At 36.9% G+C, this 12,500-nt stretch overlaps 1 protein-coding gene across 1 annotated transcript in view; it reads right to left on the reverse strand.

Moving 5' to 3' along the window:
* stim1b (stromal interaction molecule 1b) overlaps window positions 1–12,500 on the reverse strand; it is a 45,079-nt gene that overhangs the window by 15,815 nt on the left and 16,764 nt on the right. The window contains 2 exon segments of the mRNA XM_048166195.1: window positions 3,920–4,097; window positions 12,309–12,421. Of these exon segments, the coding sequence (XP_048022152.1) occupies window positions 3,920–4,097; window positions 12,309–12,421 (291 nt within the window).

The following is a 12,500-nucleotide window of genomic DNA, read 5'->3' on the forward strand; positions in this document are numbered from 1 at the left end:
GAGATGGATAGACAGACGCACAGGCAGACAGATAGACAGACAGACAGGCAGACAGAGACTAACACAGACAGAAAGACATATAGATATAGACAGATAGACACTAACAGACAGACAGATGGATAGATAGGTAGACACAGACTAACAGACAGACAAACAGATAGACTAACAGACAGACAGACAGACAGACAGATAGATAGATAGACAGACTAACAGACAGACAGACAGACAGATAGATAGATAGATAGATAGATAGATAGATAGATAGATAGACAGACAGATAAATATAAACAGAGAGACAGACAGTACGGTACGGTTCGGTATGTGCTATGTTTAGGGAAAATAGGACTACTGTCAAATAAAAATAAAGAAAATAAGAACAAACAATCAAACTACAAGCAACATCACAAATAAGTACAATAAAGCAAATATTCAAATAAATTAAACAGTGCTTTTCAGGTTTTTCAGGTATCTAACAGTAGTTTTCAGGTACAGAAAATGGATAAAGTAATCAAATATAAAATAACACTGCATGCATATTATCTTTACTGTATAAAATAAATAAAGATTAATCATTATTGAAGTTACAAAAACTATTCAGTCAAGAGCAGTGAGTGATTTCTTTGTTATTTGTTGTTTGATTTAACATTAAAAACAGGCAGCAGGAATATTTTTTTTCCCTTTAAGACATGCACGACCCAGTATATATAGCCTACTGTTACACATGCGCTGTCTTTCTCGACTAATATACGTTCACTTAAGACATAACCGACTATGTTTGCTAGGATACTCGCCAAGCCGGGCATGTTGACATAATTTTTGTATGAATTTGGCCGCTGAAGCGCAAGACTTGAAAGAGAACTCAGTATTTGCGCGCTGACTGAAATAAGCGTGTGCGCGCTTCGGATGAGCGCACACAAATCTTCTCACAGCGCGTGCGAGTTCTCTTTCGCATCTTGTTCTTGAAGATTTAAATCAGCAAGGCTTAAATGAGTTTAGTTTAAACACAGATAGCAACGTGTGCTGTTCAGGTCTCACCTGCGCTCGCGCACTATCAACACCCGCGTGATGACGGCGTAAATGACAGGACATTATGCATACGGCACTCGCAGTTAACAGTTTACAAAGAGTGACTGTTTTGTCCACGCTTTTTGATTATCGTTATTGTAACGTTTTGCGCATCCATCGACTGAAACATACATTATCTGAACTCTGTCTGTCTGTTTTCCACGTTGGTGGAAAACAGACAGACAATACCAGACAGAAAACAACCAATAGATGCGTCGTCATTCGAGATGGACCGCGGTGCAAGTGCGTACCGAACCGTAAGTGGAGAACCGTACGGTTCGATTTTTTACCGAGAATGGTTGCACCCCTAATAGATAGATAGATATAGACCGTTGCATCACAAGGGACATACGTGGTGAGAACCAAAGTGGAAACGAGGTGTCCTGATCTCTGTTCCAAACGGGATTTAGAGTGAAGGACAGAAATGCCACAAACTCAGATCCATGTGCTGCTCTGTAACACCAGCCATACTTACACAGTGACTTAATCACATTACATTCAACAAACATTCCTCCGCTACAGCTTTTCCTTGAGTAAACTAATATAGATCACCAAACTGCATCTCTCTCCTTATAAGGCCATTGCTTTAAATTAATGCACCGTAAAGAAAGGATGTTTGAATCGTGAACTTCTCCGAGACCTCTGACCTCTGAAAAAAGACAGAGACACGTTCTCTGTTCTGCCTCAGCGCAGCGGGCGCCAGCTGAACTGAGCATGCAGCACGATAATGCGACTGTCTGAAACACTCCGAGCCGGATTCAGCACAGCACTGCCCGTCCTTTTGCCATTTAAGGAATTTTGAGGGATGCTTGTATCACTCTGCAAGAGTCTTTTGACCTGAACATACAAAGATAGTAGGAAATGAAATCATTTCCACCAGATACAATGATTCCTCTTTTTGTCTTTAAATAACACATTAGTGTAGATCTGACATTGTTGCATTTATTTCAAGTCCCTTTAGACCTAATAAACATGTATTCTTAAAGGGTTAGTTCACCCAAAAAAATGAAAATTCTGTCATTAATTACTCACCCTCATGTCGTTCCAAACCACTAAGACCTTCGTTCATCTCCGGAACACAAATTAAGATATTTTTGATGAAATCTGAGAGTTATATGACTCGTCCATAGACAGCAATTTAACCGACACTTTCAAGGTCCAAAAAGGTACTAAAGACATCATTAAAACAGTTGACGTGACTACAGTGGTTCAACCTTAATGTTATGAAGCGACAAGAAAACCTTTTGTGCGCAAAAACAAAACAAAAATAACGACTTTATTCAACAATTTCTTCTCTTCCCTGTCATCATCCTTACGCAGTTGCTGCAGTTAGCACAGTGAAGGCTTCCGTGTTTACATCCGAATGCCGGCTCAGTATTGGCCAAAGCTGATCACATGAGCTGACGCAGGAGCCGGCCAATAATGAGTCAGCGTTCTGACATAGAACCTGAAATGCTGGACATAAACAACGTATGAAAATGACACAGAAGAGAAGATATTGTTGAATAAAGTTTTTTTTTTGCGCAAAAAAGTATTTCTCGTCACTTCATAAAATTAAGGTTGAACCACTGTATTCATGTCGACGGTCTTAACCATGTCTTTAGTACCTTTCTGGACCTTGAAAGTGTTGATTATCTTGCTGTCTATGGACGAGTCACACACTTCTCGGATTTCAACAAAAACATCTTAATTTGTGTTCAGAAGATGAATGAAGGTCTAACGGGTTTGGATGAGTAATTAATGACACAATTTTTTATTTTTGGGTGAACTAACCCTTTAATAGTTTCTGTCTTCTGTATGTTAACGTTAGCATTTCAATAAAGCATTATCTTTTCCTTTTCCTTTTGCCATGGATAACACCCAATATATACCATTTTTGGTCATACAAAAATGTCTGACAGAAGAATTCTGTGAAACATAAATCAGAATTGAGTATTCCAGAGACCTGTGTAATAAAGTAAACTAAAATAATGAAATATAAAGTAATATGCATTAGCGCTCATTAGCGTAACGGAAGGCTGCTGTTTACTAATGTAATATAATTCTCTGATGAATCATGCTATTAGAAGAGTGACGTAGCCTCCTGTGCTGTAAGCTGAATGTGATGCCACTATCCTAACTGGACAAAAACACTAAACAAAGATATTTCACATTCTCAAATCCTCTATCCTGTTTTTGTTGCAGTGTCTGGAACTGTCTAGAATTTCAAGACAGGAGACACTAATAAGTATAACTCCTCCAAATTGAAAAACCAGACTAAAATGTATGAGTAATAAACCTTAAAGGTATTTTCCAGGTTATTTTCAACCTGATATCTGGCATGCTGTCAATTACCCCAGACCATGATTAATATTCATCCCTCAGTGTGTATAAACAAATAAGAAATTTCTTTACGGTAACTACAGCAAACAGACTTTATCGTGGAAAAAAGGTTTAAAACTAATCAAGCTATTTTGAAAGCAAACTCATACTAACTAAGCATGTGTTAGCATGAGACTAGACCTGACAGCATTGCTTAGCAATCCTTGTGTGTACAAACTTACTAGCTAAAGAGTGAACCTTGGGTTTGTTTCTTTGGCTTGGGTTGTGATGTAACTATCCATGACAGACTGTTTACAATGCAGTTCTTCAAACTCCACCTACAGGAATTACATTGCTAACTTACAACCAGATGTTCCTCCACCTAGAGAAGTAGTTCCGACCTCACAAAGATGATTTAGAAAACATTTTTTTTTTTTCAACTGTGCATCATGAAACATGAGCTTGACAGTTCCACTTTAAAGCCTTCCGGGCCTGCTAGCTGCTATTTACTTTAAGCATATGTTCTGTTCATTTATACAAACTGAGTGCTTACTTCTGCTGCAGGTCCAAAAGGCTCTGCTCAGCTCTCTGAAGCCCTTCTAGGTCCTTCATCATCTGGCCCACGTGGTCCCTAGAATTTCGGTTCTGGATGTAGGCGAACCAGCAGCCCCCTACTGCAACCATGATGGACACCACCAGCATCAAGTCCTTCAAGAAGCTGTTTTCGCTCGCTGCCAAAAAGAGCAAAAAACAACACTTGAGGAACAGTAAAAGGGAGAGTTCACCCCAAAATTACATTTCATCCAATATCCATGGGCTGTCATATTATATTCTTAGTTTAAAGGTGCTCTAGATTCAAAACTTTAATTTACCTCGGCATAGTTAAATAACAAGAGATCAGTACATGGAAATGACATACAGTGAGTCTCAAACTCCATTGTTTCCTCCTCCTTATATAAACCTCATTTGTTTAAAAGACCTCCGAAGAACAGGCGACTCTCAACATAACACCGACTGTTACGTAACAGTCGGGGTGTACGCCCCCAATATTTGCATATGCCAGCCCATGATCGAGGCATTACACAAGGGCAGCCAGTGCAGAGCTGAATCAACAGACTAGGTAAGCAAGCAAGGACAATAGCAAAAAATGGCAGATGGAGCAATAATAACTGACATGATTCATGATATCATGATATTTTTAGTGATATTTGTAAATTGTCTCTTAATGTTTTGTTAGCATGTTGCTAATGTACTATTAAATAAGGTTAAAGTTACCTTCGTTTCTTTCTGTATTCACGGAGACAAGAGCCGTCGCTATTTTCATTTTTAAACACTTGCAGTCTGTATAATTCATAAACACAACTTCATTCTTTATAAATCTCTCCAACAGTGTAGCATTAGCCGTTAGCCACGGAGCATAGCCTCAAACTCATTCAGAATCAATGTAAACATCAAAATAAACACTGTACTTACGCGATTAGACATGCTGCATGACGAACACTTTGTAAAGATCCATTTTGAGGGTTATATTAGCTGTGTGAACTTTTTTTATGTTGTTTAAGGCAAGCGCAAGCTCTTGGGGCGTGGAGCACGAGAATTAAAGGGCCACACACCCTGAATCGGCTCATTTCTAATGATGCCCCAAAATAGGCAGTTAAAAAAATTAATTAAAAAAAATCTATGGGGTATTTTGAGCTGAAACTTCACAGACACATTCAGGGGACACCTTAGACTTATATTACATCTTTTTAAAAAAAGTTCTAGGGCACCTTTAAAATATGTTTTTCTATGATTTGTGCCATTGGCATGTACACTACAGTTAAAAAGTGAGATTTTTTAATGTTTTTGAAAGAGGAATCATCAAGGCTGCACAAATACAGTAAGACAGTAATATTGTGAAATATTATTACAATTTTAAAGAACTTCTGTCTTTTTTAATATAGTAATTTATTCTTGGCAAAGCTGATCTTTCAGCATCATTACTCAGTCTTCAGGGTCACATGATCCTTCTGAAATAATTCTAATATACTAATTTGCTGCTCAAGAAACATTTATTATTATTATCAATGTTGAAAACAGGTGTGCTGCTTAATATTTTTTTTTCGTAAAAACTGTAATACATTTTTTTCAAGATTCTTTGATGAACAGAAAGTTCAAAAGAACAGCATTTATTTGAAACAGACATCTTTTGATTCATTTCTTCTTCTTCAAAAAAAAAGAACAGTAGTGAATGAATGTACATATTATTGTAATATACACTAATGTATGACATACTATAAAGACAGTGATGTCATGTGAGAACTATGACTCTTTTTCAACACACATTCCATCTGTGATCCCAGCTGACCCTGAAATGGCAGGAGCAAATGAATGTTTTCTTTCAAATGCTTATGTCTGCAATCTTTTCTTACCGTCCATTTCCAATGTTGTTTTTGAGACCAAAATAAAACAGTTAAAGTATTTGACTGATGGGTCTTCATCATGTTGATCAAAAATCCGAAATATATATCCGGAATATTCTTTTTAAAAAACAGACTGATTTTACCAGAATGTGCGATGTGGACTGACTTGACTTTCTATGAACTAGCAAAATCACAAGCCCAAGAGCATGAGAAAGGTAAATGGAAAAGAGTCAAGGATTTTTTGGCAGGAATAACGTAATACATCAAATCAGGGTCTGCTCAGTCTGATTGTCTTCCTGTCTCTACAACTGCAGCTTAACACATGTGAGGGTTGCACAACACCGTGACATAAAACACACGCACAGATCGCTTTGAACAAGAAGTAGTACGGTAATACAAACAAGTAGTAATCTACTTAGAAAAAGTCCCAAAAGTGATGAAAAGCTATCAGTTTGGATCTAACCATGCAGGATGTATGAATACACACCAATATTTCTCTGTCACATCTGTCTTATGCTACGTCTACATTAATCCGGATACATTTGCAAACATTTTTTTCTCTGTTTTGGCCTTCTGTTCACACTGAGATGGTGTTTTTGTCCTGTGAAAACTGAGCTTTTTGAAGACGTGGAAAATTCCCTTTGCGTTGTAGTGCGGACTGAGAAAACTGAAGTATTCGAAAAGGGTGATTCACGTTTAGTCGTGACGCATATTATATCCATAGATATCTATGCTTATACAGTTCTTGTGCCTGCTATTCATTTTCATAGTGTTGTTAAAAATAAATCTTCATATTACAACCCTACAAAGATGACAGAAAATTGCTGTTCTGCGGCAAAAGTGCAATTGCATTTTAGGCCATACATGGAATAGCGGTTTTGAGCGTGACCTAGTCACACCAGTAAGTGGTGGGATATTTTGCAGATAAAATGATTGTGACAGAAGAATAGCATGAGAACTTTATTATATCTGGTCTCTCTGTATCATCTCAGTTAGCTTTTATTACGTTTTATGCATGTGCAGTAAGATGATTTAAGTGTTGCAGTGTGGACGAATGAAAACGCTAGTGTGAGCGGAGAACATTTTTGAAGCGAAATGCTTCAATGATTAATATAGATGTAGCCTTAATCTATTTTGCATTGGAGTGCAGAAGTGAGTCCAGAGAGGTGTTCCCCACATCAGCTGGGTAACGGGAGAATCTGGATGACTGGATTAGCGAGTGCTATTTCCATCTGCTCACATCCTGCCCAGGAAAATGGCAGGTGATGGCACAAGTAGCGGTGCCATAATATTAGTGCCGACGTTGTTGAATCCTTGACGCTCAATCTTAACCAGCTTGATTTGGGATCAGGTTAAATTTCCTGTGGGTTTACTGAGGGCGGCATATGATAAACTTTTGTCTTGGATTTCCTTTTCAATTATAGCACTGGTGTTTGGATAAAGAGCTCTTTGAATGTATATAAAGGAGTGTTTTGTTTGCACACATAATCTTTGACCGGCTCCAGGGATGTTGGATGGCACAGCGTTCTCATTTCTTCATGTGTAAGTGCTGTGGCTGAAAACTGTACACAGATTTTCCATTAGTGATACAACACCTTGAGCCCCTTTAGTAAGATTGTCTAGAACAGTGAAGAACAGTATAAACAGTGACCGGAGAGGCAAATAACTGCCATAGCTGAGATTATTAAGAAACGAACAAACAGAATCCGAAACCAGAAGGGATCAACCAATCAGATGACAGAACAAACAATTCACAGACGCACTGGTCTATGAATACACTATATAAAGGGATTACACCAAGTTCCTTTAATTAGTATGACTTTACAAAAACAAACAACACATTTTTGAAAAATATCTTTAACCAATAACATAAAGGCAAAATTTATTTCACGCAGGGGGTCTGACTTGGGTCAGTAAGCTACCACTCAGAGCAAGGGTTTTGAATCTTTTAGATGCCATGTAACTCCAAATAAGATCCTTCTTATGGTGAGGGACCTCCATCCTAAAATTTAAAAGGTATCTAAATAGTTTCTTGTATAAAGACCAAATTTATACTGTAAATTAATATTATAAATATGTCTAAATATTATTTGGAAAATATTTTGTTTTCATTAAGTTACAGTGTAGGGGTGGGCGATATGACCAAATTCTTATTTCACGATATGAGAAATTTTATTTCACGATAACAATATTTTATATTATTTCTGTTATTAAAAATAAGAAAAAAGAAGCAAATTACAAACAATAGGACAAATACAATGTAACAAAAAATTAAGTAAACAAATTAAGTTTTTCAGGTACAAAAGGTTTATTTCACATTTATCTAATGTATAAATAAAATATTGCAGTCTTCTGTATGAATTAAATATAAATCTATTCTTATTAAAGCTAAAAAAGTGAGACATAACTGGCTGTTTTTACATGAATACTCCACACAATGTATGTCGCGTGTATTCAACCATTTAAAGGTGCCCTAGATTCAAAAATTTAATTTACCTCGGCATAGTTAAATAACAAGAGTTCAGTACATGGAAAAGACATACAGTGAGTCTCAAACTCCATTGTTTCCTCCTTCTTATATAAATCTCATTTGTTTAAAAGACCTCCGAAGAACAGGCGAATCTCAACATAACACCGACTGTTACGTAACAGTCGGGGTGTACGCCCCCAATATTTGCATATGCCAGCCCATGTTCCCAACATTATGAAGGGCATTAGACAAGGGCAGAACGTCTGGATGTGCACAGCTGAATCATCAGACTAGGTAAGCAAGCAAGGACAATAGCAAAAAATGGCAGATGGAGTGATAATAACTGACATGATTCATGATAACATGATATTTTTAGTGATATTTGTAAATTGTCTTTCTAAATGTTTCGTTAGCATGTTGATAATGTACTGTTAAATGTGGTTAAAGTTACCATCGTTTCTTACTGTATTCACGGAGACAAGAGCCGTCGCTATTTTCATTTTTAAACACTTGCAGTCTGTATAATTCATAAACACAACTTCATTCTTTATAAATCTCTCCAACAGTGTAGCATTAGCCGTTAGCCACGGAGCACAGCCTCAAACTCATTCAGAATCAATGTAAACATCAAAATAAACACTGTACTTACGCGATTAGACATGCTGCATGACAAACACTTTGTAAAGATCCATTTTGAGGGTTATATTAGCTGTGTGAACTTTTTTTTATGTTGTTTAAGGCAAGCGCGAGCTCTTGGGGCGTGGAGCACGAGAATTAAAGGGCCACACACCCTGAATCGGCTCATTTCTAATTATGCCCCAAAATAGGCAGTTAAAAAAATGAAAAAAAAAAAAAAAATCTATTGGGTATTTTGAGCTGAAACTTCACAGACACATTCAGGGGACACCTTAGACTTATATTACATCTTTTAAAAAAAAGTTCTAGGGCACCTTTAAGCTAAAATCAGACGTGAAAGAAAACTGAATTCGCATTCGCATGCTGAGAGAGGCGGCTTTCTGTGCACATGCTTCAGCTGTGTGTCAGTCAGTGCGTGACACCGCATTTAGTCTTTTTCACTGCCTATTGTGCTCAATAACACTTTTTAACATCGAGCATGTTACAAACTTGTGATCGCCTTCTGAGAGGCAGCTTTCTGTGCATACACTTTGGCAGTGTGCCAGTCAGTACGAGCACTGCGCTGAGTTACTTTTCAGGATATATTGCGCTTATAACTCTTTAACATCAGGCATATCCTGCTCTTTATATTCTCATTAATGCATTTCATCACTCTGAAATGTCACTAGTGCAATATATTGAATATATATCGCAAAATACACGATATAGCAAAATCTCTAACGATAGACATTTTATTCTGTGGAAACAATATATATTGTCATACCGCCCAGCCCTATTACAATGTTATTACAATGTAATGCTAATTTTCTACTCGTAGTACTGTACTGTTAAAGTACTATATTTATTTAAATAATCTGTGACATGCAGACATTGTATGAGCTGAAATTCCAGCAACAAATTCCAGCAACATGCAGTCTTCGACAGCCTTTGGAATTAAGATGGTACTATTTCTAATGCTGTTACAAAAACACTTTTCTTGCCACCAGCATCTTCCAAACATTTGACCCTGACTGAAAGTAGGTTGCTCTAGGTAAAAACATTCACATGAACTGTGAATCATATGATGGAATGCCTTTGACCATTACATCCCCATCAATCTTTCTTTCACCTATTTATTGTCAACATCCTTCTCTTTTCTGTTTCACCAGCTGTACATGAGTATCGCGCTGTAATGGCTGACATTAATGGGACATGCCTCTTCTGCCTGGCTCTTGTTCTCCAATAAGTCTGGCTATTTTCAGACGCATAAGATATTTCCTTAGGAGAAAAGAAAACAGAATAAACCTTTCCTTGATTTCAGCACATAATGAACAAATACTGCAATGTGGACTTCATCCAGAAAACCCTCTGAAAACATCAATCCAGAAAAACTTGTTATGCTTAGCAGAACATGTCAATGCTAGCAGTTATCTAAAAAATCTAAAACAGGAAGAAGAATCAAGAAAACAGTTCTAACAATTCAGTAGAATTGGTCAGCACTTCAGTCACACTAAAATATAGTCCGCAGCAGCTATGAACATGAGTTGAACACTCAACAGCTATGAGTGATGTTGCAAACAACTCATTTCATTCATTTAAATTAACAGTTTAATTGCAATTAGTCAAACTTCTCAACTCTTACCAATGAATCAAAACTAATTAATGGACAGTTTGAACCGATTCACAGTAACAAATCGACTTTACTAAATCTTGCCAAAAAATTAGAATTAATTAATTCAAATGGACAGTTTGAACTGATTCACAGAAATGAATCAAATTTACTAAAGGTGTGTTCGACTTCATGCAGTGCCGCGCAGACCGATCTGAAAGACTTGCCATTTGCAGTCGGGGGCGGAATTGAAAATGGAGCCGTCAAGTCGGACACTTTCCACTTCCTGTAGTGACGCTTGAGCAGTGTTTCCGTACTTTATGATAGACGAGGTGGATTAGATGCAATAAATGTCACTTTTCATGTGACACAATATATTAACACAGATTTGTTAGCATTAGCAGAATGCGCTGACTCTCGAATCGCTCTCAAGGTACTTTGATGTCATATGTTGCAGTGACGTGGCGTCGACACGGTCTCAAGTCGGACAAAATTTCTAACCCACATGCACTGCTTCATGTCAGATGCCGATTGGTCTTCGCAATGTGACATGAAGTTGAACACACCTTTTCTCTTGCCAATGAAACAAAATTAAGTTAAAGGGACAGTTTAAACTGATTCACAAAAATGAATCGATCTTACTAACTCTTGCCAATGAATAAGAACTAATTAATTCAAGTGGACAGGTTGAACTGATTCACATAAATTAACTCTTGCCAATGAATCAGAACTGATTCATTCAAATGGACAGTTTCAACTGATTTACAGAAATGAATCAAACTTACAAACTCTTGTCAATGAATCAGAACTGATTATTTCATATGGACATTTTAACTGATTCACAGAACTGAAGTGATCTTACTAACTCTTGCCAATGAATCAGAACTGACTGATTCAAATGGACAGTTTCAACTGATTTACAGAAATGAATCAAACTTACAAACTCTTGTCAATGAATCAGAACTGATTATTTCATATGGACATTTTAACTGATTCACAGAAATGAAGCGATCTTACTAACTCTTGCCAGTGAATAAGAACTAATTAATTCAAGTGGACAGGTTAAACTGATTCACCTAAATTAACTCTTGCCAATGAATCAGAACTGATTCATTCAAATGGACAGTTTCAACTGATTTACAGAAATGAATCAAACTTACCAACTCTTGCCAATGAATCAGAACTGATTAATTCATATTGACATTTTTAACTGATTCACAGAAATGAATCGATCTTACTAACTCTTGCCAATGAATAAGAACTAATTAATTCAAGTGGACAGGTTGAACTGATTCACATAAATTAACTCTTGCCAATGAATCAGAACTGATTCATTCAAATGGACAGTTTCAACTGATTTACAGAAATGAATCAAACTTACCAACTCTTGCCAATGAATCAGAACTGATTATTTCATATGGACATTTTAACTGATTCACAGAAATGAAGCGATCTTACTAACTCTTGCCAATGAATAAGAACTAATTAATTCAAGTGGACAGGTTGAACTGATTCACACAAATTAACTCTTGCCAATGAATCAGAACTGATTCATTCAAATGGACAGTTTCAACTGATTTACAGAAATGAATCAAACTTACCAACTCTTGCCAATGAATCAGAACTGATCATTTCATATGGACATTTTAACTGATTCACAGAAATGAAGCGATCTTACTAACTCTTGCCAATGAATCAGAACTGATTAATTTATATGGACTTTATAAATTAATTTTTAGTTTTCTTAGGACAACTTTGATGAACTTTTTTGATCCACTTCAAATGTTGACAACTATATATAACCACAAATGTATTGTGGACATTCAAGAAGCCCAGTGCTACTCACGTGGAGGTCCAAAAAGCACTGTTTCCAGAGCCTTCAGCTGCAGTTTCTGTGCATGACTGCGGTCTGGTATCTTCAGCACGGACAGAAGCAGGGTGGCATTTTTCACCGCAAGTCTGTGAATAGAACAGACACTGTGAGTCAGTAAGTGAATCAATGATCTTGATCCGTAAATTCATTTCAGTCCAAAAGCGG

Source organism: Megalobrama amblycephala, linkage group LG18 (genome assembly GCF_018812025.1).
Source record: "Megalobrama amblycephala isolate DHTTF-2021 linkage group LG18, ASM1881202v1, whole genome shotgun sequence".
NCBI lineage: Eukaryota > Metazoa > Chordata > Actinopteri > Cypriniformes > Xenocyprididae > Megalobrama > Megalobrama amblycephala.